This window comes from Rhinolophus ferrumequinum, chromosome 28, assembly GCF_004115265.2.
Source record: "Rhinolophus ferrumequinum isolate MPI-CBG mRhiFer1 chromosome 28, mRhiFer1_v1.p, whole genome shotgun sequence".
Lineage (NCBI taxonomy): Eukaryota > Metazoa > Chordata > Mammalia > Chiroptera > Rhinolophidae > Rhinolophus > Rhinolophus ferrumequinum.
In genome coordinates this window covers 13094733-13120490 of record NC_046311.1, presented here as the reverse complement: position 1 = coordinate 13120490, position 25758 = coordinate 13094733, and the positions used below count along the sequence as shown (strand labels likewise).

The window sequence follows — 25758 nt, the reverse complement described above, 5'->3', positions numbered from 1 at the left end:
AAATGTCACAAAATAGAAAATATCAGTCCCATTGGTTTACATTTGTATTGTCTTTTAAAACTAAGAGACAAGCCCTGGAAGTTATTTTAACCTTTTATTTGACGAATCATTGTAGCATGTGGTAAGGTTAACTGTCAAGTGACTTTTCTCTCACTAGTCAAGAACTGGCTGAAAACGCAGTAATAGCCAAAGTCAATGGTGAATTATGGGACTTGGACCGTCCGCTGGAAAGGGATTCCACGCTAGAGCTGCTCATGTTTGATAATGAGGAAGCTCAAGCTGTAAGTATTTAACAAACAACAACCAACTTGGGTATTTATGTTGTAAACTCCATTATGTAGGAAGCCACATGTTGAAGTCAAGAGTCATGACTTTTGTAGCCACCTAAGATTCAAAATCTCTATATTGGTGTTTAATAAATATTTAATAGACTTAAAAATTGATCAATTTTATAATTTAATAGGTATAGGAGAATTGGAAAAAATGTAACAGCTCAAATATCCTTTAAATACTTGTTAATGTAGTAGTCTATAAATAGATACCACATTGTCATGTAGGTCTCTGATACACATTGTCATTTTAACTTTGGAGTGTCCCTTCGAGCAGTCCATTAGCTGCATAAAATCAAACCTATTATCAGCATAGGTTGCATTCATTGTGATGTTTATGCTAAATTTCTTGATTTATTAATCCATGCTATAAGAACCATCTTATAATTACTTTCTCTTTAAAATATGCAAACTATGACCATTAAATAGCTAAACAATATAATCAAACCGCTTTTTAAAGTGTTTCAGAAAACAATTTTTAAAAGAAATCAGTACCTTGTATGTATTACTTAGTTTTTGTCGCTAGTCCTTAACAGCTGTCACCTAACCTCATCCCAGCTGTTGTAAAATGTTGTTTATTCCCTTAGTCAGCTGACCGGTATCCAAGGCGCTGGATGCATGTCCCAGAGCCCGTGGGGCTCCCACTTCAGAGTGTTTCCATCTAGTGGGGGGAGGTAGTTAACAGGAAATAGGCAGCCAGGTGCTTTCCCATAGTGTCAATCTCTGGAGAAAGAACTGAGACAGGCCTGGCGGTCAGTGTTAACTCTCTCCTGTGGGCATCAGCCATCCGGGCACTTTGTCATGCTGGCGGTCTCAGTTCACCTGCGGGCATCGTCCGTGACTCTTCTTTAACAGTGGCTGCTGAACTCTCCCAGTCTGGCAGGTGGTGGCTGGTAAGGGTGGGGGCTCTACCAAATTGAATGTTCCGTGGGCGTGTTTGGGGTTCTGTCCTTCTTGCATTTCATGACGTCATGGAAAACCCCACACTCATTATTACAGGGAGTCTCTAACGAGCCCAAGCAGCACACCACTGTACCCCTGCTACTGACAGGTACCTGGCATCTCATGGTCGGGCCCCCATAATACCTACATGCGGTGGTCGATGAAAATGAGAGTGGTAATACGCATTTAGTCAGTGCTGCTCTGTGCCAGGCACGGGCCGCGTCCCTCCTGAGCATCGTGTCCTCGAGGCCCAGTTACCTGGCCACAGGAACCGGCTGTTTTACAGACGAAGCAGCCGGGGCTTGGAATGCTTAGGTCACGCTTCCAAGATCTCGGTGCTGCTTTTACTGTAAATAAGTAACAGATTTTTTTGGTTCTTGGATTTTACTTTCCTGGGCTGAGCCTATTAACAAGATTTTGAACATCAACAGATTTAGGAATATTCGGTGCATATCCTGAATGAGGAAGAAAGCCCTATAGAAAAGCAAATTTAGAAAACTCATATCTGCAAAATGATACTGATTTTGTAAAAGCGTTTTCTGTTTTACTGAAAAACTCAAGTCTCTTTTATATAGCAAATTCTTACACTTTTATTTTAAAAAATTATCCTGTTTATAAGAATAGTTGGTGCATAATGTTACATGAAAGAAATACTCCCTACCCTCCAGATAAATTCACATAGAAATTGACAGAGGAAGAATGTTTGTGTAAAGTTAATAAATATGCAAACCAGAAACAAGGGGTGTTTTCTAAAATGATATTTCAAGTTTAAGGACACCTGATTGGTATTTCCTTTTGTAAGCGTAATGTCCAGCATATGTATGAATACATGTTTTACTTTAAATATTTAGTAAAATCCCAGTGGCATTCAGCTGGGATGTCATGCTCAAGAAAACATAAGGTGCTTATTTGGAAGTGTAAACAACAAAAGCAAACTTACATACGAACTAAAGCTGCTAATTATGCAATGTGCTTGTAGCTATGTTCATTGGCCTCTCAGGGTGTGTCAAAGCAGGAGTCAGGTGTCACCTGTTTTCAGTGGCTGCTCCCCCAGCCTGTGTATTCTCTCAGCTGTACTGACAGTTAACCATTCCTCCTTTTAAGGTTCTCTGTAGCACCAAAGCTTTCTTGGCTTTATTCTCACCTCTGGTCGTTCTTTCTCAATCCTCCTTGCTGGCTTGTTCTTATTTGTCTACCTCCAAATGTTAAGAATTGCTCAGTGCTCAGTTTTGGTTCCATCTTTTTTTTTTTTTAAAGATTTTTATTGGGGAAGGGGAACAGGACTTTATTGGGGAACAGTGTGTACTTCCAGGACTTTTTTCCAAGTCAAGTTGTTGTCCTTTCAGTCTTAGTTGTGGAGGGCGCAGCTCAGCTCGAGGTCCAGTTGCCGTTGCTAGTTGCAGGGGGCACAGCCCACCATCCCCTGTGGGAGTTGAACCGACAACCTTGTGGTTGAGAGGACGCGCTCCAACCAACTGAGCCATCAGGGAGCTCAGCGGCAGCTCAGCTCAAGGTGCCGTGTTCAATCTTAGTTGCAGGGGGCGCTGCCCACCATCCCTTGCGGGAGTCGAGGAATTGAACTGACAACCTTGTGGTTGAGAGCCCATGGGCCCATGTGGGAATCGAACTGGCAGACTTCGGAGTTAGAAGTACGGAGCTCCAACCTCCTGAGTCACCCGCCCGGCCCCTCCTTCCATCTTTATAGTCCCATCCCAAGCTGTCATGTCCATCAATACGCTGTCAACTCTCAACTCTTCTCTCTGTAGCCAGACATGCCCCAGTCCTGCATACGCTACTGCCCATGTGACATCTCCACCCAGATATTGTACAAGAATGTTCAGTTCAGTATGTCCGCAGTGAAATTCTTTAACCCCAAACCTCCTTCTCTCCTGTCCGCCATCTCAATGTACCATATACCCAGTTGCTCACCCCAGAATCTTAGAGGTTGTCTTTGATTGCTCCCCCCCTCAACTCCCAGTTCATTGATTGATAAGCCCTTAACTTTCAGAGTGTGTCTTGAATCTGTCCACTTCTGTCCGTCTCCACTGTCACTACCCGAGACCTGTCTGCTCTCTCCTTCCCCAGAAATCCAGTCCATGCTGCTACCAAGGGGTGTTTAAACATGGAAATTGAGTCTTTTCTTTTCTTCTTAAAACCCTTCCATGTGTCCCATGGCATCTAGGGGAAGAAGAGCCCAGTTCTTCCCCGTGGTCTGCATAGGTCGCCGGCCCCTTCTTGCCTCTCCAGTCTGGCTCCGGTGACTGGTCCATCCTGTGTCTTAACCACGCAGGCCTTCCTGACTCCCTGGGGGAGCGGAAGCGTCACTGTTACTCTATTCCAGTGTCCTGCTCATGCCCTCCAAGTCAGTCCTCTTTTCATCTTGGGATGGTGCACTCACAGGGTTATCGTCTGTCTCCCCTCCACTACGTGAGGCCCAGGACTCTGTTTCTGTCCTTGTATTGTCAGCACCTAACAATGTTCGCTCTACAAATACCCGGGTGTGGACCATGCAGTGAGGAGCCTGCCGCTGGTGCTGTCAGGTAGCCTGGCATCCCCGCACCGCCCAAAGCACAGGGTCTGACTCAGGGGTGAGCCTCCGGGTCTGTTTGTGTGGTGCTGTGGGTCAGGACGGCACATGGTCGGCTCCAGAGGCCGCTCCCTGCTCTGACCTCTTTCATCAGACAGCTTTCTATCTGTAACTCGTTCCCTCAAATAAATTACAACTACCTGAGGGCAATTAAGTGCTGTCAGAGGGCTCGATTATCTTGTTCCTTTGGCACCTATATGTATTTGGTGACTTTGGTTAGTTTTACTTTAGCCATAAACCACTGCCTCCTTGGGAATTCAAAACCAAATCAACTTTCTGAACTTGTCGGGCCGATGACCCACCCTTGGACTACAGTAAATTAAGTCGTGTATACGCCGCTCAGAGGTCTCGGGCAGCCAGGAAGCATTCCCGGGCAATACCTTCTTCCAGAACCATCCTTCAGACGTCCACAGTCACGTGCTGACTGCTTGTTGATTTTGTATGTGGTACCCGTGTCACGAACTGCCTCTCTGGCCGTTGTTCTGCATCTGACTGAGACGCTGCCCCTGGAGAGGAAGGAAGGGAACCCCCAGTGTCTATCAGCCCCCAGCTTTCGGCCACTCTGTGCTGACCCAGGTTTCCGTGCGGCTGCCCTGCTCAGTGTCCAGGGGATGGTGGAGGCTGTCACACGGTTAAAATGCACAGAAGGAAAAGGCTTAGGAGCTGTGCTTTCGCTGAGACTCATGACAGCGGTTTCACCCTGGAACCAAGAAAAATGGCAGGTGGAAATGCGGGGAGGGCTCAGAAAAGACTCTCTCCTAAGTGGGCATCAAAGAGTTTCTTTCCAAATTGATGTTGCCCTGTGTCTCGGGGTTTCTCCCCTTAGCACGTACCCGCTTGCTTACGCATGTTATTTTGCTCAGACCTCTCCATGCATCACGTTGACAGCCAGGGGCCTCTGTCCTGTGCCTGCAGGTGTACTGGCATTCCAGCGCACACGTCCTTGGGGAGGCCATGGAGCTCTACTACGGAGGCCATTTGTGCCACGGTTTACCCGTTGACAACGGATTTTATTATGACATGTTCATCGAAGACCGGTAACACCCCTGAATCGTCACTTCCCAACGCATGTGTTTGTAGCCCGTTGTTTTATAATGGTTACATGTTAGTTTAGCGACTGTACTCGTTGCCTACTGTGATTACAGACTGGTGAATCACTTTTGAAAATTATTTTTTTATGAGTTTAGATTCAAGGGTAACTTCTCAAATCGTTTTCGTTCTTTTCCTAGAAGGAAGTGATAATATTATTTATCTAATCTTGAACTTGCTAGAGCACGGTACTCATGAAGATCAGAATCGAAGGGTTAATCTCTAGAGAGTAGTTAGTGCTGCTCTTCTCCACGATGATTGAAGGTGCGGTCCACTTGGCCGGACATCTCACGTGATGAGTGCCCGACGGGTGGTTCAGATGCCTCATGTTCAATAGATCTGTGCTTGAAACCCGTCACTCACGACAGGCCCCGCCCCCTAACCCACATCCTTCCCTGTGGTTCTCGTGGCTCGTAAGGATACCGCCAGCTGCCAAAACTGAAAGCCAAGGGTGCTCCCAGTTCCCCCTGCTTCTCACGTCTCCCCCCAACCCCAGTCCTCAACCCAGTTCTGCCAGTTTTATCTCCTAAGTATTTCTCCCACCCTCCTCTCCTTCTCTTCCTTCTGCCTTAATTTAGACCCATAGCAGCTTTTGCCTGGACGGCCACAGTGCATTTTACCTTTCCCTGTCACCTCCGCACTGCTTAACTGATGTCCCTAAGTGAGTACCCAGTCTCTGTGGGCCCCGCTCAGGCTTGGCCAGCTTCACCTCCTGTTCCCACCACCCCAGGGGTCACTCCACAATGGTTTTGATGGCCCACTGTGTGCTCTGTGCTTGGTCTGGTGACTGAGCAGTGAACAGCCCAGTCTGTCATCGTGGAACTAACAGTCTGGTTGCGGGGAGACACAGTAAACCCACAGCCATCGACCACCAGGTGGTGATGAAGGAAACCACACTAGGTGTGGGCAAGTAAGTGTGTGCCATGACAGGCAGGTGGTCAGGAGAGGGTAAAGTGGCACTGAAGCAGGGCAGAGAACCAAGAGAGGGAGCCGGCTTTCAGGCTATTGAGGGGAAGAACAACTCTTCCAGTGGGATTAAATCTGATCGTGTGAAGGAGAAGGAAGATGGCTCAGTGGAGCGGCCCACCAAGGAGCTTAGTCTCAGGGACATCCGAACAGGGCTTCTCAGATTGCAGGCCTCGTTGCAGACTGAAAGCAGATCACATATTGTGTTCCTGCCTCAGTCTCCCTCTTGGAGAAATAGGGTTATCTGCCTTGTATATGAAAGTTTGGCTTTCTGAAGTCCTGTTGCAATAAAACAGCAAATTCCTCAGTTAGAAAGCATGTCAATCAGTGACAAAGACTTCAGGACAGAGGTCTACCTAAAGGAACAGGCATGATGTCTGAAAAATCAGGGTCAATTCTTATGTGCTCTTTTTAGAGCAGTGTCCAGCACAGAACTACCAGCACTGGAGAACATGTGTAAGACCATCCTGCAAGAAAAGCAACCTTTTGAAAGATTAGAAGTCAGCAAGGAGGTCCTCCTGGAAATGTTTAAGGTAATTCGGGAGACTCATTAGACTAAGAAAACCTGCTGCTAGGAATATGAAAAATAACAGAGACACTTTTTTCTTTGCAAATAATTGGATGTTGCTTACCAAGTTGTTCTAAACAGTTGGTTGTCACCGGTCACTCGGTCACTCAATGGGTTAGTCCCCTACTAGTTCCTGAACATTTTAATGCAGACATAGGTAGTTAAAGGGCCAGGTGAATAGTTGTCATATATGTGTTTATAAATCGGATTAATTCTGAGTATTTTTACTAGTCTGCTTAACTCAATAATATTTATAATACCATATAAAATTCTGGCCTTTTTTCTTTGGGGTTTTCTTTAAAAAAATTGTTTTTAAAGATTTTAACCTTTGTAAAAAAAACTTTTAGGTTTTTCTTTGTATTGTTTTGACCGGTGTATTTAAATATATTCTTAATTTTATTTTTTAAATTATACATATCAGAGAAAGCACAGAATTTGAAAGCATAATATTGTTACTTTTGTGGACTTGAATTAACAAATAGATTTGAGTTTGGTAAAAGTTACAGCTACTCTTTTTTTGTGGTAAAATACTCAAAATACAAAATTTACCATCTTAGCTACTTTCAAGTGCCCAGTTCTGTGGCGTTAAGTACATTCACATTGTTGTGCAGCTGTCACCACCGTTTATCTCCAGAGTTTTTATCTTCACCAACTAAATCCCTGTACCCACTAAGCGCTAACTTCCCATTCCCCCTTCCCCTCTCTCTGTCTCTATGAATTTAACTACTCTTAGAACCTCATGTAAATGGACTCAGACAGGATTTGTCCTATCTGTTTGAGACCCTGCTGCTTTCAGTCATTTTGGCTACGTACCCAGAAGTGGAATTGTGAATTATATAGAAATTCTCTGTTTCATTTTCTGAGCAAATGGGATACCAAAGCGGCTGCACCATCTTCCATTCCCACCAACAGTGCACAAGGGTTCCAATTTCTCCACATTCTTGCCAACGCTTGTTATTTTCTGTTTTGTTTTTTGATAAAGGCCATGGTGCTGGGTGTGATGTCGGATCTCATTGTGGTTTTGATCGACATCTCTAATAACTGACGATCTTGAGCATGTCTTCATGTGTTTATCAGCCATTTATTTGTATATCTTGTTTGGAGAAATGTCAAGCCTTTTCCCCAGTTTTGAAATGGGTTTTTGTTTTTTGTTGTTGAGTTATAGTTCTTCATATATTCTGGATATTAATCCTGTATCAGGTATGTGACCTGTAGTGCTTCTCTCCCATTCTGTGGGTTGAGAACTAAACTCAATCAAACCTTTGTAAAGAAAGATGATTTGATTTAAACTTATGCATATGCAACAGTTAAATCATGCAAATCTATTTATTTTTTTCCTAACAACTACCTCTTCTAAGTTGTTGCTATAAGGTTCCCGGCACCATGACAAGTGATGAAAGGAAAAGTAACTGTTGAGTGTTTAAATGTAACGATGTGATCATTTACTCTAAACTTTGTTTTTGTTTTTATACACAATAATGTAGCTGTGTCTACAGAATTTTATTTATTTCATGTAGCTAAAATTGGAATCTGCTAGAATAGTGCTGTCCAAATGGAAATGTAATGTAATCTACAAATCTGAGCCATGTAGGTAATCTGAAATTTCCTGGTAGCCACATTTCGAAAGTACAAGAAAGGTGAAATTAATTTTTATAACATCTTATTTAACCCAATAGTATCAAAATATCACTTCAACATGTCACCAACATAAACAATAATTAATGAGCTATTTTACACCCTTTCTTTCACATTAGGGCTCTGAAATCCAGTGTTTGGCAGCTACAGCACATCTCGTTTCAGATTAGTTGCATTTCAAGTGCTCAGCAGCCACGTGGCCTCGTGGCCTCATGGCCCCCGCCCGTACTGGACAGTCTCGCTTAGACTGCAAGCTCTTTGTATCACCAGGGTCTCAGCACCTAGAACCTACTGAACAGTTCAGTGTTTGTTCCAAAAAAGAAAGTTTTTTTTCCACTTAAACATTTTATGTAATGGTTTGTAAATGTATTTTTCTTTGCAGTACAATAAATTTAAATGCCGCATCCTGAATGAGAAGGTTATGACGCCCACTACCACAGTTTACAGGTAAAGTCAGTTCTAAATCCTGCTCAGTGGTGAACCTGAAGGCTTCGGCAGTAAAAGCAGTTTGTCTTTGGGTGGCCAGACCATTTGTGAATTTGCATAGTTGACATATACTTTAGTTAGGGATTCTGAAATGTTGTCACCGAAAGGCCATTATTTTCTCATTTGTGTTTACCATGGTCCTGAAAGCCAAGTTTTGTTTTCTGGATGTGTAACAGCATCTTTCTCTCTGTGGGTTAGACTGTGCTTGCTACGTTTTTGGGGGTCATTAGGGAAAGGGTTTCTGTTTCATCCTCCCACATTCTCGCTAAGGTGGCAACGGGAGCCGTTATGGGCTGTCTCCTCACCTAGCGGTTCTCTGCCTCTTGCCATACTCATAGGAGAAAAATGGCTTTTTTCTATGGGATTATTTAAAGATTAGAGTATTTATTAGTATTGAATACTAATTAAAGATACATATTGATTATGCTAATTAGGCATTTCTTCCATTCCTCTGAGGGTCGATTTACAATCTCCGTCTCGGACAGAGAACAATGTATAAAGCCTAGTCATTCAAAGAAATGACATTTCATGTTTAAAGCTTCATCCTATTTTGATGAAAAGTCCAGTCCCTTTATGTATTTATAGTAATTGTTCATATTTTCAGCAGTGAGCTTTTAAAAAATTTAAAATTGGTTGAGTTAGATAAGAAACAACTACTTTCTTTACTAAATTTTCCTTAAATTGGTTTATGTTAAGTAACTTTCCCTCTGACCTGTGTTCCTAGTATTTTGCCTCTGTTCATGTTTCTGTACTTGCAGAGAAGACCTGTGCTTAAGGTTTGGGGTCCTTGTTCATTACAGGGACAAGGGAATCCCCAGCTACGGCCCTGTGTTTTGGTAGCACTGTCATCTCTCAGCTAAACTTTGCCAGAGATTTGCATTCTAAGGTAGTGCTGTGTTTTAAAAAACCCAAGAAACAATTACACATTTTACCATAAACCCAGAGGTCCTGAAAACAAACAAACAAACAAAAAACCCTTGACGTTTATTTATCTTGTGAAGAGATTTTATATTTTAGAGCAGTTTTAAGTTCACAGGAACATTCAGGGGAGGGTACAGAGATTTCCCTTATCCCCCCTCCACACATGCACAGCCTAACCCCCCACCCAACATCCCCCATCAGAGGGGTATGTTTTTTACAACTGATGAACCTGTAGTGACACGTCATCACCACCCAGAGTTCACTCTTGGCGTTGTCAATTCTGTGGGTTTGGTGAAGTTTCTTTTTAAGGTAAGATATCAAGCTAATGCATTTTGTATCAATTTTATATATTTTTTGTTTTGAAAATTAGTGTAGAGCAGGGAAATGGCTTTTTCATTTTTCAACACTGGAAGGTTTTTAAGAGCCTTGGGAAAGGACAATGAAAGGTGGTGTCCAGTCTGCACTGTTTCTTTCAGAAGATTCTGTCGCTTTTGAATTTGAGCAAAGAGGAGAAGACTGGGTCCTGAGACTGGATAAACTGCCTCTTTCCTTTGCCCTACAGTAAAACTTAATTTAAATTGCCCCTCAATTAAAAATTGCCCAAGACATACAAACAAGTGAAATCCTTCACTTAAAACATGTGAGAACACGGTGTACAATGAATGGTCCAAAATCCTCTAACTGTGTCTGGGTGCGTCTCAAATCTTTTACTATAGGTGCGGTTCACTGGTTGACCTTTGTGAAGGCCCCCACGTAAGACACACTGGGAAAATTAAAACCATAAAAATTTTCAAGGTAAGGATGTGTTGTTTTAAGATAGCAAACTTTAATTTGGCGATATAATTAGGAATTTCAGCCATACCTTTTGTAATCTGAACATCAGGCTATTTTAAAAAACACTTCATTATTTGATTGTTATATGGGCTTCTAAAAATTGTATAACTTTTTAGAATTTTGGTAATTAGGACATTATGTATAGCTTTTAGTTATCATTGAACCTTACTGTGTTACAATGCATTTCTTTTTCGTATGATTCTTTAAGACATTTTGTGCATACTGTGGCTTTCTTATGTGAGCAAAATCATTTATCTGTGTGTAGCATATGTACAGAAAAGAAAAAACCAAAAGGGGACATGGAGGTATGATGGAGAAGCTCTGGGAACCCAGAGGCCTGGGGCTGACCGCACTCCCAGCCCTCAGGCCTTGGCTTTCTCACAGGTGCATGAGCGCTTGGTGACAGCACTGTACTTAGCCATCAGCCATGGATCGGCAAGGGTGACCTTGACTTCCTACATCTTCTTCCTCTGCTGCTCCCCTCATGGTGGTCACAGCTGCCGCTTTCGTTCCCAGAATCCTCTGTGCACTCTTTACATAGTTACTGATTAATTTAGGCCAGGAAGCTTTAGTGAGAACCAACTTAAGATTCTTTCCAGCGCTACAAAACAGTCACCTTTCAATAAGTTACGTTGATGCCTAGTGGAAAAGCGTATGCATATTTAAGGCTGATTTTACTTATAACCCAATTTTGGATATGTTTACCAAAATCATGTGTGATGTTTAGAATTCCTCAACATACTGGGAGGGCAACCCTGAAATGGAAACACTGCAGAGAATCCATGGGATATCCTTTCCCGATAACAAGATGATGAAAAGCTGGGAAAAGCTCCAAGAGGAAGCCAAGAAACGAGATCACAGGAAAATCGGGACGGTAGGCTGCACACACTGATCACGATTGGGATGAGAGCGTTCCTTTGTTGGCTTATGATTATGTCTCATAAAACTATGTTTGAAAAGTAACGTTTCTTCTTTTCTCTTCTTTTCTACTTTGCTGGGACTCATAGTTAACTGTCGAGTTCTTTCATGCTAATACCCCAATGTCGTCTAGTCGCTTTTCTTCCTGTAATCTTTATAAGATTTTAAAAATTATACCCTTCTCTGATATTTATCATGATATAAAAATAATGTGTTTAAAAACTTGTATATACTTTGATTACATACTTTGTATTTGGGAAGCAGAGCAGAAGGAAAGAATGAGCTTTGAAAGCAGGTAGGCCTGGGTTTTAATCTAGTCCTGCCACTTACGAGCTATGTTATATGTTGGGCCCAGCATTCCCTTATGGTAGGTACTCCATGTCACGTTTCTTGCTGGGTAGCTGTGCAGGGCTGACGCGAGGGCAGACGCTGGACAATGGTGGCCACGTGAGGCAGGCTGTCAGCATGTGACAGCCATGATACTGACCACCATCACGTCACGCCCACGCAGCAGTGACTATCTCCGATCTTTTTGCGATGTCTGCTCATGGGATCCATCCTTTATGGTGCCAAATGAGGAATTAACAGTAAAGCAGAGGTGAAATCAAAGCTAAGTTCAAAGCTAAGTGACCATGAACATGAATTGTGATTTTCCATGTGCTGTTCATCTACTTAGATACAAGTATTGAGGGACTTTGGAATGTCAGTTATTAGAAGGTGAAAATGACAAGTGAGTGGGTGTGTTACCCCTGGCAGATCACGTGTGTGCAGTAAATAATAATCAACACCAGTGAATTTGAAATGCAATATTGTTTTACTCTAGAAACAAGAACTTTTCTTTTTCCATGATCTGAGTCCTGGAAGCTGTTTTTTTCTTCCCAGAGGAGCCTTCATTTATAACACACTTATGGATTTCATACGAGTAAGTTAATTTTTAAAATATTCTTATTTAACTCCATTTTACATTTTACTATTTTCTCTCAGTAAAATGGCCAAGCATTTCCATTAATTTTATTTTGGTAATACTAAGAATTTTGAACCTGAACGAAAAATAATGGATTGTGTCTTCTACTAAAAGCATTGAGATAATTTGTATTTTTCCTAAGTTAAATGTATTCTTGGATTTTATGAAATGCTTCTGTCATGCATATAAGTTTCTAGAGCACTGGAAAGCATAAGCATTAGCCCAAGTGTGGAACATCCTGTTCAGAATCTAAGGAACACCAAACAAAGATCGCGAAATTGATATTTTGAAGAAAAAAGCAGTTGAAATAAAAATAAGAACTTTGATCGAAATCAAGACTCTACTTGTTCCCAAAGATTGAATTTGGGAAGCTGTTAGTAGGTAGGGAGGAAGGGAGAGAAGCCAGCTCATAACCTAATAGACACCAATTGCTTAAAAGTGTTATGGATTAAAGTGTTACCATCAAAACTGCAAGTTAACATGCAACATGGCATTCAGACTCACTGAGTTATAAAATTAGTCAACCTCTTAAGTAGTAGCAAAACCCTGCTGTTTATCTAGAATGTAGAAGGATTTTGGAGTTCGCAATTACACAAAGTATATATATATATATATAATATTTCAATTAATTTTTCAAAGAATTAAGACATTATATAGTATATACTGTTGTAGTCTATAAAATAAATATACTTAATGTGAAAATTGCACTGAGCATACATTCATCTTTCATGATCCAGAAAATACACCTAAAACAGGGCCCATTAATCAGGAATTAATATAAGACGTAATCTCGAGTTAGAAAATTCTTGCTCACACCATCACTTTGCACAGATTTGTGATCTGTCAGAGACGATTGTAACTCTCAGTGCATTTATCTTAAAGGAGGAATATCACCGTCAGAATTTCATGGAGGTGCTCTCTCCCAACGTGTACAATAACAAACTCTGGGAAGCCTCGGGCCACTGGCAGCATTACAGAGAGAAGATGTTTACCTTTGACATTGAGAAGGACACTTTTGCCCTTAAACCCATGAATTGTCCAGGGCACTGGTGAGTAATGGAAGTCAAGCAGATCTTTGCAGAAGAGCCCAGGGCACCCTTCATCACAGTTAGCTTTTCCTGTTACTACAGGTTTGCTTCTTGGAATTAAGGGATTCCTTTAATTTGGAGAATGTTGGTTACTAGTCATCTTTACCAAGTTATTTCATTCTGGAGAATGAATTTACTATTTAAATATGTTCAATCTTTAGCAGGTGTGGAATGTTAGCTGGAAGCCATTTAACTTTTTATGCTTCGTAGACATACGTATAAATTTTATAAATTATTATACTTGTCTTCATAATAATAATAAACTTCAAATATATCTATTTACAGAACATTTCATTCTTATGTATTGTTCGGATTGATTATAACAAGACCAGTGACGTCATAATTAATGGGCTACTTGGATATCTTGGAATCAAGGAAACTTTTCCTCCAACATTTCAACATCTTTGAAATTGGGATACATCTAAAATTGAGGGCATCCCAGCATTCTGTCACAATTTATTTAATAAGTTATTTTCTTCCTTAGTGTTACATAAAATAATGATACACATTACAATCAGTATTGTCTTAGACTCTATGAGAGAGTGTAATTATCAGAAAGTCGGTATACAAATTCAGCATTGTGGCACAAGCAGATTTTACAACTGGAAGTGAACAGACTCAATTCTTTATGAAATATGTCCCAACGATGGTAGTTTTGTATCATCAGCATACTTAATTTCGAGTACATTGACCTTAGAAGGAAACTACTAAAACAAACCTGTGAATATTGAAGAAAGCTCTTTGCCCTTTTCAGTAAAGACTGAAAGAAGTTCGGCTTTATGATGACTGCGTGTAAGCAAAACATACTCACCTTTAACTTTGTGACAACTGGCGTGTAAATGTTCTGTCACCTCTCTTTGTAAACAGAAGGTGGAGGCTAATCCAGACTCGTGTTAACAACTTCTTAACTCACTTTCCCATTAAGGTCCATTTGAAGCTGTAGCCCTTGGTTTCAACTATAATTTTAAGAAAGGCTGAGTGAGAGTAGAGAATGTAATTTTGTATTTTCATGCCTCAGAATAAGAAAGCAAGCTCTCAGTGGCTTATTGGTGATGAGATGTGGGGGCCAGGAGTGCTTTCTGTGGAATAGAGGTCATTTATTCAACAGAGAACATTAACTGAGTGTTTACAGTGCTTGATGCTAGGAATACAGAGGTGACTGAGACACAGTCCATTTCCTTGGAGCAGAGTGAGGTTGGAACAGATGTATAGAAAGTCATTTATAAAAAAAGGGAGCCCAGTGTCCAAACAGAAGCATGTTGCAGGTATTCTGGGAGCCTGTCTGGGGAAGTGCCAGAAGGGCTTCACGTAAGAAGTAGCCTTTGAAGTGAATTGTAAACGGTAAGTGGAAATTCGCTGGGTGAGTGGGAACAGGGACCAGCGTTGCTGGAAGAGAGAATAGGCAGAGTTCTTTCTCAGAGTGCTTTGCTGTAGTGATGTAAATTCAAGTTTCAGTAATTCATAGGAGAAGAAACTTTTTTTAAAAGTGGTGATCTGAGAACCAGAATAAGGTGTTTACAAATCTTGAGGCTTAATTCTAATTTATTAATGTTTAGGTAATTACTTAATCTTTCTATGCTAAGTAAAAGCTGTGTGTGACTGCATCTTTTCTAGTCTAATGTTTGCCCATCGTCCACGATCCTGGAGGGAGATGCCTATTAGATTTGCTGATTTTGGAGTTCTTCATAGAAATGAACTGTCGGACACTTTAAGTGGCTTGACCCAAGTTAGACGCTTCCAGCAGGATGACGCTCACATCTTCTGCACAGTGGAGCAGGTAAAGGATAAAACAGTAAGAGCGTGGTCGGCACCAACTCAGTGTGTGCCTCAGACATGTCTCTCAGTTTTTCAGAGTCACTGTACTCATATAAGACGTTTGGTCCAGTCGCGGAGGTCTCACATTTTGTAATTCTCTAATTTGGGTCATAAATCAGTAATCTCTTGACATGAAATTTATGTACTTTTCTTACAAGCTTCTTCCAGTTTTATTATAAATACATTAAGTTTAATGTTTGAGGGGATTCAGTAGAACTTTGGATGTTTTTGTTTTTCAATATTGCCTAAAATTTAGAGTTTACTTTTTGCAAGTTTTCATGTTAATTCAAATTAAAATTGTCATGTGAAGGACCTAATTGACATTTATGGAACATTCTAACCAATAATAGCAGAAGACACATTCTTTGAAAGTGCACAGAGGACATTGACCAAGACAGACAATATTCTGGCAGCTTTATTTGAAATAGCCAAGATACATAAAACAAGCCTCAGTGAGTTGCAAAGGCTTCAGTTCATATAAAGTGTATCTTCTGGCCACAGTGGAATTAAAGTGGAAATAAAAAACAGAAAGCTGTCTGGAAAATCCCCAAATATTTGGAAAGTAAACGACACATTTCTAAACAACCCAAGTGTCAGAGAATAAACCAAAAGGAAAATTGGAAAATGTTATATACCAAATGAAATAGAAAGGAAATACAGCACGTCAAAATTTCTGGGATGCCGTTACAATGGCACTTAGAGGGACATTTCTAGCACAATGTTCCTACATTAGAAAAGAAGAATGGTTCCAAATCAGTAACCTCAGCTTCCACCTAATAAACTAAAAAAAACACAGAGCAAATTACATTAGAAGTGAGCAGGAAAAACAATCATAACAGGTCAGAATAATGAAATAGAAAAAAGAAAAACAATACAAAATATAAAACCTACTGAGCACCCACTCCCCACCTGTGAGAATGGTCAGAATTAAAAGGACTGACGATAATATCTGTTGAGGATGTGGACGCTGGTCGTGGGGATGGAAAATGGTACGATGACTAGAAAACAGTTTGTCAGTTTCTTGAAAAAGCAGAACACACCCTCCCATATGACCCAGTGGTCTCCTGTTTTTTTTTCCCAAAAGAAAAAGAAAGCACATGCGCATAGAAACTCATACACAAGTGTTCACAGCAGCTTTATTTGAAATAGCCAAGATACAGAAACCACCCCAACGCCCAGTTATCGATGAATATATAAAGTGTGCTGTGTCCATACAGTGGAAAACTACTCAGCCATAAAAAGGAATGGGCTATTGATACAACAACACGGATTTATCTCCGAATAATTATAGTCAGTGAAGGAAGCCAAAGAGCATGTGATGTACGATTCCACTGATAAAAATTCTTTAAAATTCAGACTAATCCATAGTGACAGTTACGGGTCCTTGGCTGTCCCCTTTCTCCTAAGGGTCTCTATTTTTGCTGGCCCCATCCCATTTGCATTTAAATGTTCTCTCCGCCCCCCAGCGCCCTCTCAGCTTCAGGGCCCTTCTCACTGCACTCTGGCTTTGGTTAAGCCCTGGGCTCAGCCCCATCTCCCCTGCATTTCAGGCCTCCCTCTGAGCTCCGGCCGTCAATCAGACAGGGCCTGTTGGCTGCGTCTGCGTGGCCATCACAAGCTCCTTCACAGGGCCATGTCCAAACTCAACCCCCTCTTCTGCTTCCCACACTGCTTCGTCGTCCTGGGCCCGCACGAGCGTCCTCTCCACTGCCCAGGCCACGGACCCAGGTGTCCTGCACTTTTCACTCCTCATGTCCAGTTAATCACAAGCCCTACTGATAGCTTTCCCTAAACATATGATTAATTCCTGAGTAATTTCCTTCCTTCTCGAATTGCCAGCATCCATCACAGTGCTTACTTAGCACATGGGTAATTACTACCAGTTAGTAAACGAAAGGATAGATACCCTGCAAATGCATCACACTCTCTGCATTCCAGAGGCTTCTCTCAGGTTCAGGCCACCATCATTTCACTCCTGAAATTCCATCAAATGGGCTTGTCTTTCAACCTCGCCAATCTATTTCTCATACTTCAAAAGAACAAATTAGATTGGTTAGTCTGCTAAAAACACCCCTTCATTGGGTTTCCATTGCTCTCAGGCTAAAAAGTGCAGACTTTACTCTGACTTTGAAGGCCCTTTATTTTCTCTGGCCCCACCTGCCTCTGGCCCACTCACCTGCCACCTTCCCCTCTGTGAGCTCCCTGTGGCTCCCCTGTCCTAGCCTGCTCCCCTGCACTCTGGGCCTTCACTCAGTATTTGCTCTGCTCCCAGAGAGCTCCTGCCCTCCCTCTGCACGGAGGACCTGCCCCTGTTCTCCCCTGCAGCTTGGCTCTCACTTTCTCGAGGCGACGCCTTTCCCCCTTCTAGGCTGCAGTGTTCATGGTGAGGTAGCCCTGACCCTGCACTGGGCACGGGGCCTCGGGCAGCCTGGGCAGCCCGTGCACCTGGTGGCATTCTGTGACTATCCAAGTAAGGAATAGATGAACGGCCAGTATCCCTGCGTGTACCCACCATGAAAACGTGCTTTAGTTCCATGACATGAACATTTAATTTAGAAAAAGGCCATACATGGATTTAATTGGTGTTCTATTTAAAATATTTCATTTGCTCTACTTTCAGATTGAAGAAGAAATAAAGGGGTGTTTGCAGTTTTTGCAGTCTGTTTACTCCACATTTGGCTTCTCCTTTCAGTTGAATTTGTCAACAAGGCCTGAAAACTTCTTAGGAGAGATTGAGATGTGGGATGAAGCGGAAAGGGTAGGTAGGAACAAAGTGCTCACCTTCATTTTCGCGAGTACCAACCACCCAAGTGACTGTAGTCACCTTGTGTGAAGATGCAGTGCTTTGCAGCGCCAATTTTAAATCGGAACTTCTGGGATAAATATGTCGATTGTAGAATGTAGTTATCCGGTTTTCTTCACAAGGATAATAACAATACCGTACATTGTTTCACACTTTAAACTTTCTATCAGGTTTTCGTTTATACTCTGGTCAGTGCCAGTCCCTACTAATGAATGTCATAAGGGGTTTTTTGTTTTGTGTTGTCATACGTTTTTAAAGAAACCCTCTGGCTCCTTCTTCAGCGGCTCTGGTCTGTCGTCTACCACTGAAACCTCTATAAACCCCCGGCCCCTTGGAAATGCTTTGACATCGCTGCACACTCTGCTGCGTCCCACCTTCCCCGAGTTGCAAGGAGCCCTGAAGATCCGGAAGGACATCACAGCCCCGCCCACCCCATCCCAAGCTCACTGATGTGTCTGGAGCCCAGCACATGCACCCCAAGTGCTGTTGCCAGCCAGAGACTTGGTTTACCAGGGGGGGACAGCAGGGGACAAAGGACATCTTGATTTCTCCTTCACAGGTCCGGGCGGGTCCAAGGTCACGTCCTGTGCAGTGCAGCCGCTCCGGCTGCCCTCACACGTCCTGCCATGCCTCGCACACACGAGAGCGCTCTTAGCCTTGGCCGCTCCTATCGGGCTTTCCTATCCCCGTGTCCCCAGAGGCCAGTGAGGAGCAGTGACCTCTGCTGTCTGCTCTCCCCTCCAACCTGGCCTTTGTTTGGCTTTTTAATTCCCTGGGAGCCCCCCAGATTCTTTCCATCCCTTAGTTACCTGCAGGGCCTCATTTCCCTGCAAACACATCCCAGTGTCTCTTCTTTCAGAAATGAATGAAGGGAGGAGGGTGGCCTCCCAGCCTGTGAAGTGCACCCATGGGGGTGGCCTGCTCTGGGCCTAAGTAGAAGGGAAGCTGAGCTTGGAACTCTCACCAGGAGATAGACGCTGACATGTGGGTGGGGCAGAGGGACCTGCATTGGCACCAGGGCTGAAGCATCCCTGCCCTGCCAAGTGCTTACCTGGAATTCACTGGAACTATTTAGTGAATTATCATTTTGCCCCAAATAAAAAGCGTGTGTTTCCTGAGAGCACGTGCTGCCTTGATCATCTTTATGTAGTTCTTGGTCAGTGGTTTACTGACTGTAAAAGATGCACAATAAATATATGTTGAGCTAAAATAGAATATAACTAGAGTTATAAGAACTTACTGTTTTGAGATGATGACAAAAAAAATCAAATGTTCAATGCAATAGAAATTTTAAATGTTCTCATCTTTAAAAAATACAGCAATTGCAGAACAGCTTGATGGAATTTGGAAAACCATGGAAGATGAACCCAGGACATGGAGCATTTTATGGTCCTAAAGTAAGTAGACCATATGCTTCACAAAGAGTAAAATTTTAAAGAAAAGTAAAAACTGGCTAAGCAAACATCATTTAATTTACAGATTGATATAAAAATAAAGGATGCTATTGGCAGATACCACCAGTGTGCTACGATCCAGCTGGACTTTCAACTGCCTGTTAGATTTAATCTTACATATGTTAGGTGAGTGACTGAATATGATAAATAATGTAGTACTGATGTCCTAATTATTTCTCACTGTTGAATTTTGAGAGTTCTTTATATATTCTAGACATAAGCCCTTTGATGGATACATGATTTGCAAATATTTTTTCCTAGTCTGTAGCGTGTTTCTTTTTCATTTTTTAAAGTGTATTAACCTTCCCTTTCATCTTGAGATTTTAATTTCAGTGATATTGAATTTATACATTTTTTTTTCCCTTTATGGTCATGCTTTTGGTATCATGTCTACAAACTCTTTGCCTAAGCACAGGTCATGATGATTTCTCCAACGCTTTATCTTAAGTTTTCTAAGTATTAAGTTTTACACTTAGATCTAAGGTCCATTTTCAGTTAATTTTTGTGTAAGATGTGAAGTTTAGGCCAGAGCTTGTTGTTTGTATCTAGAGGCCTATTATTCTAACATCATTTGTTGTAAAGAGCATTCTTTCTGCATCGACTTGCCTTTGTATCTTTATCAAAAATCAATTGGATTTATTTGTGTGAGTCTATTTCTAGATTTTCAATTCTGTTCCACTGATCTTGGTCAGTACCATCCTGTTTTGATTACTCTAGCTTTATAGCAAGTCTTAAAATTAGGTGATGTGAATTCTTTGTTCTTTTTCAGAATTATTTTGGTATTCTAATTCTTTCGCTTTTAATAAATCTACAAAATAATCCTGGTGGGAACTGGATTTCATTGAATCTAGAGATCAGTTTGGATGATTTTACTTCTTAATTATATTGAGTCTTCCAATCCATTAACTTCTTTGATTTCTTTCATCAGTTTTTATAGATTTCAGAATACAAGTCTTGTATTTCATTTGGGGGAGGCAATTGTAAATAGTATTCTTAATTTGACATGTATATGTTCATTGCTAGTCTTGAGAAATACAACTGAGTTTTGTATGTTAAACTTGTATTCTGAGACTTTGCTGAACTCACTAGTTCTAGGAATGTGTTTTTTTTTTCTTGTACAATTTTGGGGATTCTTCTGTGTAGACAATCATGCCATCTGCAATAGGGATGGTTTGCCCCCTTTTCTCTTGTCTGTAGCCTTCTCTTGCCTTACGGCACTGCCTGGAACTTCGGTGCTAGAGGGATGAGAGTGATGTGCTTACCTTATTCCAGATCTTAGGAGGAAAGCAAACAGTTGTTTCACCTTGAAGTACAATGTTGGCCATTGGTCTTTGTAGATGCTGTTTATCGAGTTGAGGAAGTTCCCCTCTAGTGCTAGCTTTCTGAGCGTTTTTTAAATCATGAATGGGTGCTGAATTTTGTCAAATTTTTTTACTGCATCAATTGATATGAGCACATGACTTTTCTTCTTTAGCCTGTTTGTACAGTGGATGACATTGATTTAGAATATTGAACCAGCCTTGCATTGCTGGAATAAATCCCACTTGCCCATGGTGTATCACTGTTTTTATATGTGCTGGATTCAATCTCCTAATAGTTTGTTGAGAACTTTCGCATGTATATTCATGTGGGATATTGCTCTGTAGTTTTCTTTTCTTGTACTGCCTTTGACTGGTTTTAGTATCTGGGTGATGCTGGCCTCATAAACTGAGCTGGGAAGGGGTCCATCTTCCATTTTCTGGAAGGAACTGGTGTTATTGGTGTAGGAGTATCTACACATAGTATTTGGAATTCTTCTGTAGGAAGATTAGCCTCTTCTCCATTTGTTTCTTTATCCAATCATTTATTTGTATCCGTATAGACTTGTCAAATTTACTTTATACTTTGGGTTATAATAAAATACATTTTAGAGTTCGCCTTGCCCAAATCGTGCCACCCTTTGCCATTGGCCGCTCTTTTGTGTTGGCTCTTGTGTCCCTTTGACATGCCGCATCCTTTCTCTTTCTTTATTTAAAAAAAGTTTTAGCACTTCTTTGCTCACTGCTGTTGGCACTACAAGATGCTGCAGGCTCGTTTGTGTTTTCCCTTACCCAGCTTTTGAACCAGCCATTTTTCCAATGAGAAACAAAATTTTTAGAACCGAAAAATATAATGACAGTATTGGAGAATGATACATAGAAATCAAGACCTGGGTCCTGGTGAGACTTCCCTTGTTTTTTCATAGATAATGTATTTCATTTCCCTTTGGTTTATAAAAGATATTATAATTAGAAAAAAACTATTTTGAATAAAGAGCATATTTTATGCTTAAAGATTTACGAGGAATGCATTTTTTTTCCATAGTTTGGGAAAATATCTTTTAAATATAAGGTAAAAAGATAAAGTTATTAGTGAATATTAAGAAAACTCTTAAATGTGGAATTTTCATTTTTTAGTAAGGATGGGGATGATAAGAAGAACCCTGTGATCATTCATCGAGCCATTTTGGGGTCAGTGGAAAGGATGATAGCCATTCTCTCAGAAAACTACGGAGGAAAATGGTAAGTGATACGGAAAAGAAAAGCTGTATGTCTATTATTCTTAAAAATCATGTCTAAAAGATAAAATTATTATGAAAAACTTGATGGCTTCTGCAAGTATCCATACAGCAACAAAAATTCTTGTTGCATCTACCAGATCAGAAAACAAAAAGCAAACAGAGGCGGAGTGGCATGACCCTGTATCATTTATCTTTCTGGGAACTCAGGAGAGTTGTAGAGTTACCTTCTCACCTATTTCAAGCCCTTTGCAGATCTAGTCGCCGTCCGGAAAACATGGCTTGCACTCCCAGGGGAGCACCTCTTACCACACTGCCATCCCTCCTTCAACCCATGTTGTTGACCTCATAAGCCACCCTCCGACCATTGACTTAGGAGGAAAACTAAGGTAAACGATTGTAAACCTGGCTCAGAGCGGCCCTGAACGATATGCTGGCCCAAATCCAGAGAGGACAGCGACCGTAGCACAGCCCGATTTAGGGCTGAAGAGGAAGCCAGTGCCCTCCAGGGCAGGGTTGTGAGCCACCCCTCTCGTGGGCCTCTTTGCCTGGAAGGAGAGATGGCCCAAGGGATGGAGTTATTGGCACGGGCTCTGGTTATTGCTTTGGCCACTAGGCCAGAACCTTAGAAGTAGTTAGATTGGGAAATAGATGACAAGCACCCTTGAGGAAGAAGAGTGTGCATGATGGCTCAGAAAGGGTTTTGAAGGTGAGATGCCCACCCAGAGGCTCCCTGTGGAGGTTTCAGTATTGAGATACAAGAGGACCCGCTCTGTTGTTGTCATCAGCTTTCTTCTCCCCCTAAGTGAGTGTCAGTGGCCACTGGAGGACACGCAGGAGTCCAGCACCGTGGACCTCCCAAGTCCCATCTGCTAGGCCTCTTCTGCAGACTCAATCTGCCATCACGGTGATCGGTCCTGGGCCCTCATATGACACCATAACCCAGGGAACAGCCAGTTCGTTTGTGGCAGATTGATGACATTGGATCCCGTTCATCATCCAGGGCCAATGACTGTTCACTAGAAGACACAGCCGCTCTGCGGGCCTGCCGCGTCTGCCAGCAGCACCACAGAGACACTTACTGAGCCGTAGCCCTGTCGCAAGCAGTACCTCTAAGCATAGAAGAGTAACTTTTTAGCAAAAGATTAGGGCACTGAGCTGACATGTGGGTTTCACGAGTATGATTCAGGGACATTTAGCCCTTCCATTCATCCTTCAACCTGTTCTACCCCGCCTTTCCTATCAAAATCCCCAATTTCCCCTTTTGTCTTCTCTACTGCCTTTAACTCTTTTTTTAAAAATCAAAATTTATTGGGGTGACAATGGTTAGTAAACTTACATAGATTTCAGGTGTACAATTCTGTAATACACCACCCAGAGTCAGTTCTCCTTCCATCACCATATATTTGACCCCCTTCACCCTCATGTACCATTCCCCTCCTTCCTTACCCTCTGGTCACCACTAAACTGTTGTCTGTGTCTGTGAGTTTTTGTTTATTTATGTGTTTGTCTTGTTCCTTTGTTGCTTTCAGTTTTATATCCCACATATCATGCCTTTTAACTCTTCATGTGGTTTCTTTTATTTCCATACCACACTACTGACTCTGCTCTTTTGTAAACTCTTACTTTAAAAAGAATGTTTGGGTATTTTTTTAATCATGGAATAAATGGTCATTTTGAAAATATGTATGTTTTATATATTTTAGGCCTTTCTGGCTTTCTCCTCGTCAAGTAATGGTCATCCCTGTGGAGCCAACTTGTGAAAAATATGCACTTCAGGTAAAATCAGAGATGCTTATAGTACACAGTAGTCTTGGCGTGTAGTCTGTGAAGGTCATTGACTTGGAAGGTTATTTATGCCTTAAAATACTGCATAACTGATACATTCATTTAGCAACCTGTGCTTTCAGTGATTGGGAGTTAACACCCACTCATGCCTGCACAGCTGGATCAAAACTGCTGTTTCTTAATGTGTTTGGGAAATTGGTGTTTTAAAATATCTCTTTAAGTTATTCTTTCCCACATGGCTCTATTAGGGTAGAATACTTACTTATAGTATCTGTTGCTGTGTCACAAAGTACCCCAAAACTTAGCAGCTTAAAACACCAGACATTTATTATGTCAGTTTCTCCAGGTCAGAATCAGGGAGCAGCTTGGCTGGGTGGTTCTGGCTCAGGGAGTCTGAGGAGGCTGCAGTCGGGTGCCAGTGCCCAGGCTGCAGTCCTCAGGCTCACTCACATCTTCAGAGGCCTCCCGGTCTCGCCACACACACTGCGCAGAGGTGGCCTGAATGTCCTCCCAACATGGCAGTGGGTTTCCCCAGAGGGAGTGATCCGAAAGAGATGGAAGCTGCAGGTTTTACCTCAGGTCAGAAGTGACATGCCATCACTCCGGCCCTTCTGTGGTCACACAGACCAAGCAAGTAAGCAAGTACAGTGTGGAGGGACCGACACAAGGGTGTGAATACTAGGAGGCAGGGACGCTGTGGGTCGCCTGGGACGCTGGCTCCTCCAGATAGTGCAGTAACAATGTCTTTCTTTTTCTTGTAGGTATCCAGTGAATTTTTTGAAGAAGGATTCATGACCGATGTTGATTTAGATCATAGTTGCACACTAAATATGAAAATACGAAATGCGCAACTGGCTCAATATAATTTTATTTTGGGTAACTTAAATTTGTATATATTTTCCCAAATGCTTGTCTTTTTTTCACTTTAATTCCAAAAGACAAAATGAAGACTATGGTATAACTAATTGATTATACTATACCAGTTTGACTGTTGAATACTTATCCACAAAGGAGAGTCTGGTGTCCCTGGAGGGCCGTTCCTATGTACTCTTCGTTATTTGCTGGCAGAAGACATATAAATTTTCACATGAACCCTGTGGCATAGTAATACTAGGAAGAATTAGTATCCCAAACCAACAGTGGAAAAAAATGTGAAAATCATCTCACCAGTAGAATTATACTCCTTATGTTTCAGCCATGTCATGAATCTAAAATATAAAATAGTCTCCTTTGCTTTTCTGGTTTATTAGAAAACTTTAGGATTAAAATTCATGAGTGGAAAAGATCGCAAATTTAAGATGCTCAAAAAGAAAAGAATTAAGTGAAAAAATTAAAATGTCCTTGAGGCACATAAATAATTAGATGCAGAATCTAAAATTTTGACTTGAAAACATGAAAATGAGGAGAAACTGATACTGATATACTCGCAGGCATGATATTGTCTCCCAATCAGTTGGGAGATTCTGTAGAAGGCAAAATAAACATGCATAGTTGTCCTATCAACCATTTGTCATCAGCAGTGTTTGACTCTAGTAGGTACGGTGATGTTTCTTTAAGTCAGCCTTCTTGTGGTGACAGAAATTTCAAAGACAGAATTTTTTGGACAAGCATTGGAGTGTTCATGGGAGGTAGAATTATTAAGAAATAGCCAAACCATTAGATGAGTATCTGGAACGAGGAACTCAGCTCTTACCAGGACTATTTCTTTCCATTTCTGGCCCCCAGTTTGCTCTGATTCTTTATGCTTCTCTCGAACATTTGCTTTATTCCCCTTACTTGCTGACCAGTTTCTTCCTTTCACATGGCAAGAAACATGGCTGCAGGTTCCTATATCATCTCACACTATGGGTCACTAGAAAGAACGAATTTTACCTACATTCCAGAAAATTCTGGTTGGCTGGTTGGGTACAGGGCTGGTGCCCATCCCTCAATGCATCAGGGGGTAGAGTCGGGGCTAAGAGCTCCATGCTCCCATTTGTACCCCAAGAACATAATAGGTGTTCTCGCAAGTGAACAAGAGAGTTGGGATTAGAAG

The 25758-nt window shown here is 41.6% G+C and overlaps 1 protein-coding gene across 1 annotated transcript in view; it reads left to right on the top strand.

The window, feature by feature from the left end:
- The window catches only part of TARS3 (threonyl-tRNA synthetase 3), a 31487-nt gene that overhangs the window by 4767 nt on the left and 962 nt on the right, over positions 1-25758 (top strand). Inside the window, exons 4-18 of the mRNA XM_033099939.1 lie at positions 158-281; positions 4774-4895; positions 6329-6446; positions 8499-8563; positions 10240-10318; positions 11085-11231; positions 12099-12197; positions 13122-13288; positions 14942-15104; positions 17763-17900; positions 19265-19342; positions 19425-19525; positions 21835-21939; positions 23642-23714; positions 24485-24599. Coding sequence (XP_032955830.1) covers positions 158-281; positions 4774-4895; positions 6329-6446; positions 8499-8563; positions 10240-10318; positions 11085-11231; positions 12099-12197; positions 13122-13288; positions 14942-15104; positions 17763-17900; positions 19265-19342; positions 19425-19525; positions 21835-21939; positions 23642-23714; positions 24485-24599 — 1694 coding nt within the window. The remainder of the gene's footprint in view (positions 1-157; positions 282-4773; positions 4896-6328; positions 6447-8498; positions 8564-10239; positions 10319-11084; positions 11232-12098; positions 12198-13121; positions 13289-14941; positions 15105-17762; positions 17901-19264; positions 19343-19424; positions 19526-21834; positions 21940-23641; positions 23715-24484; positions 24600-25758) is intronic.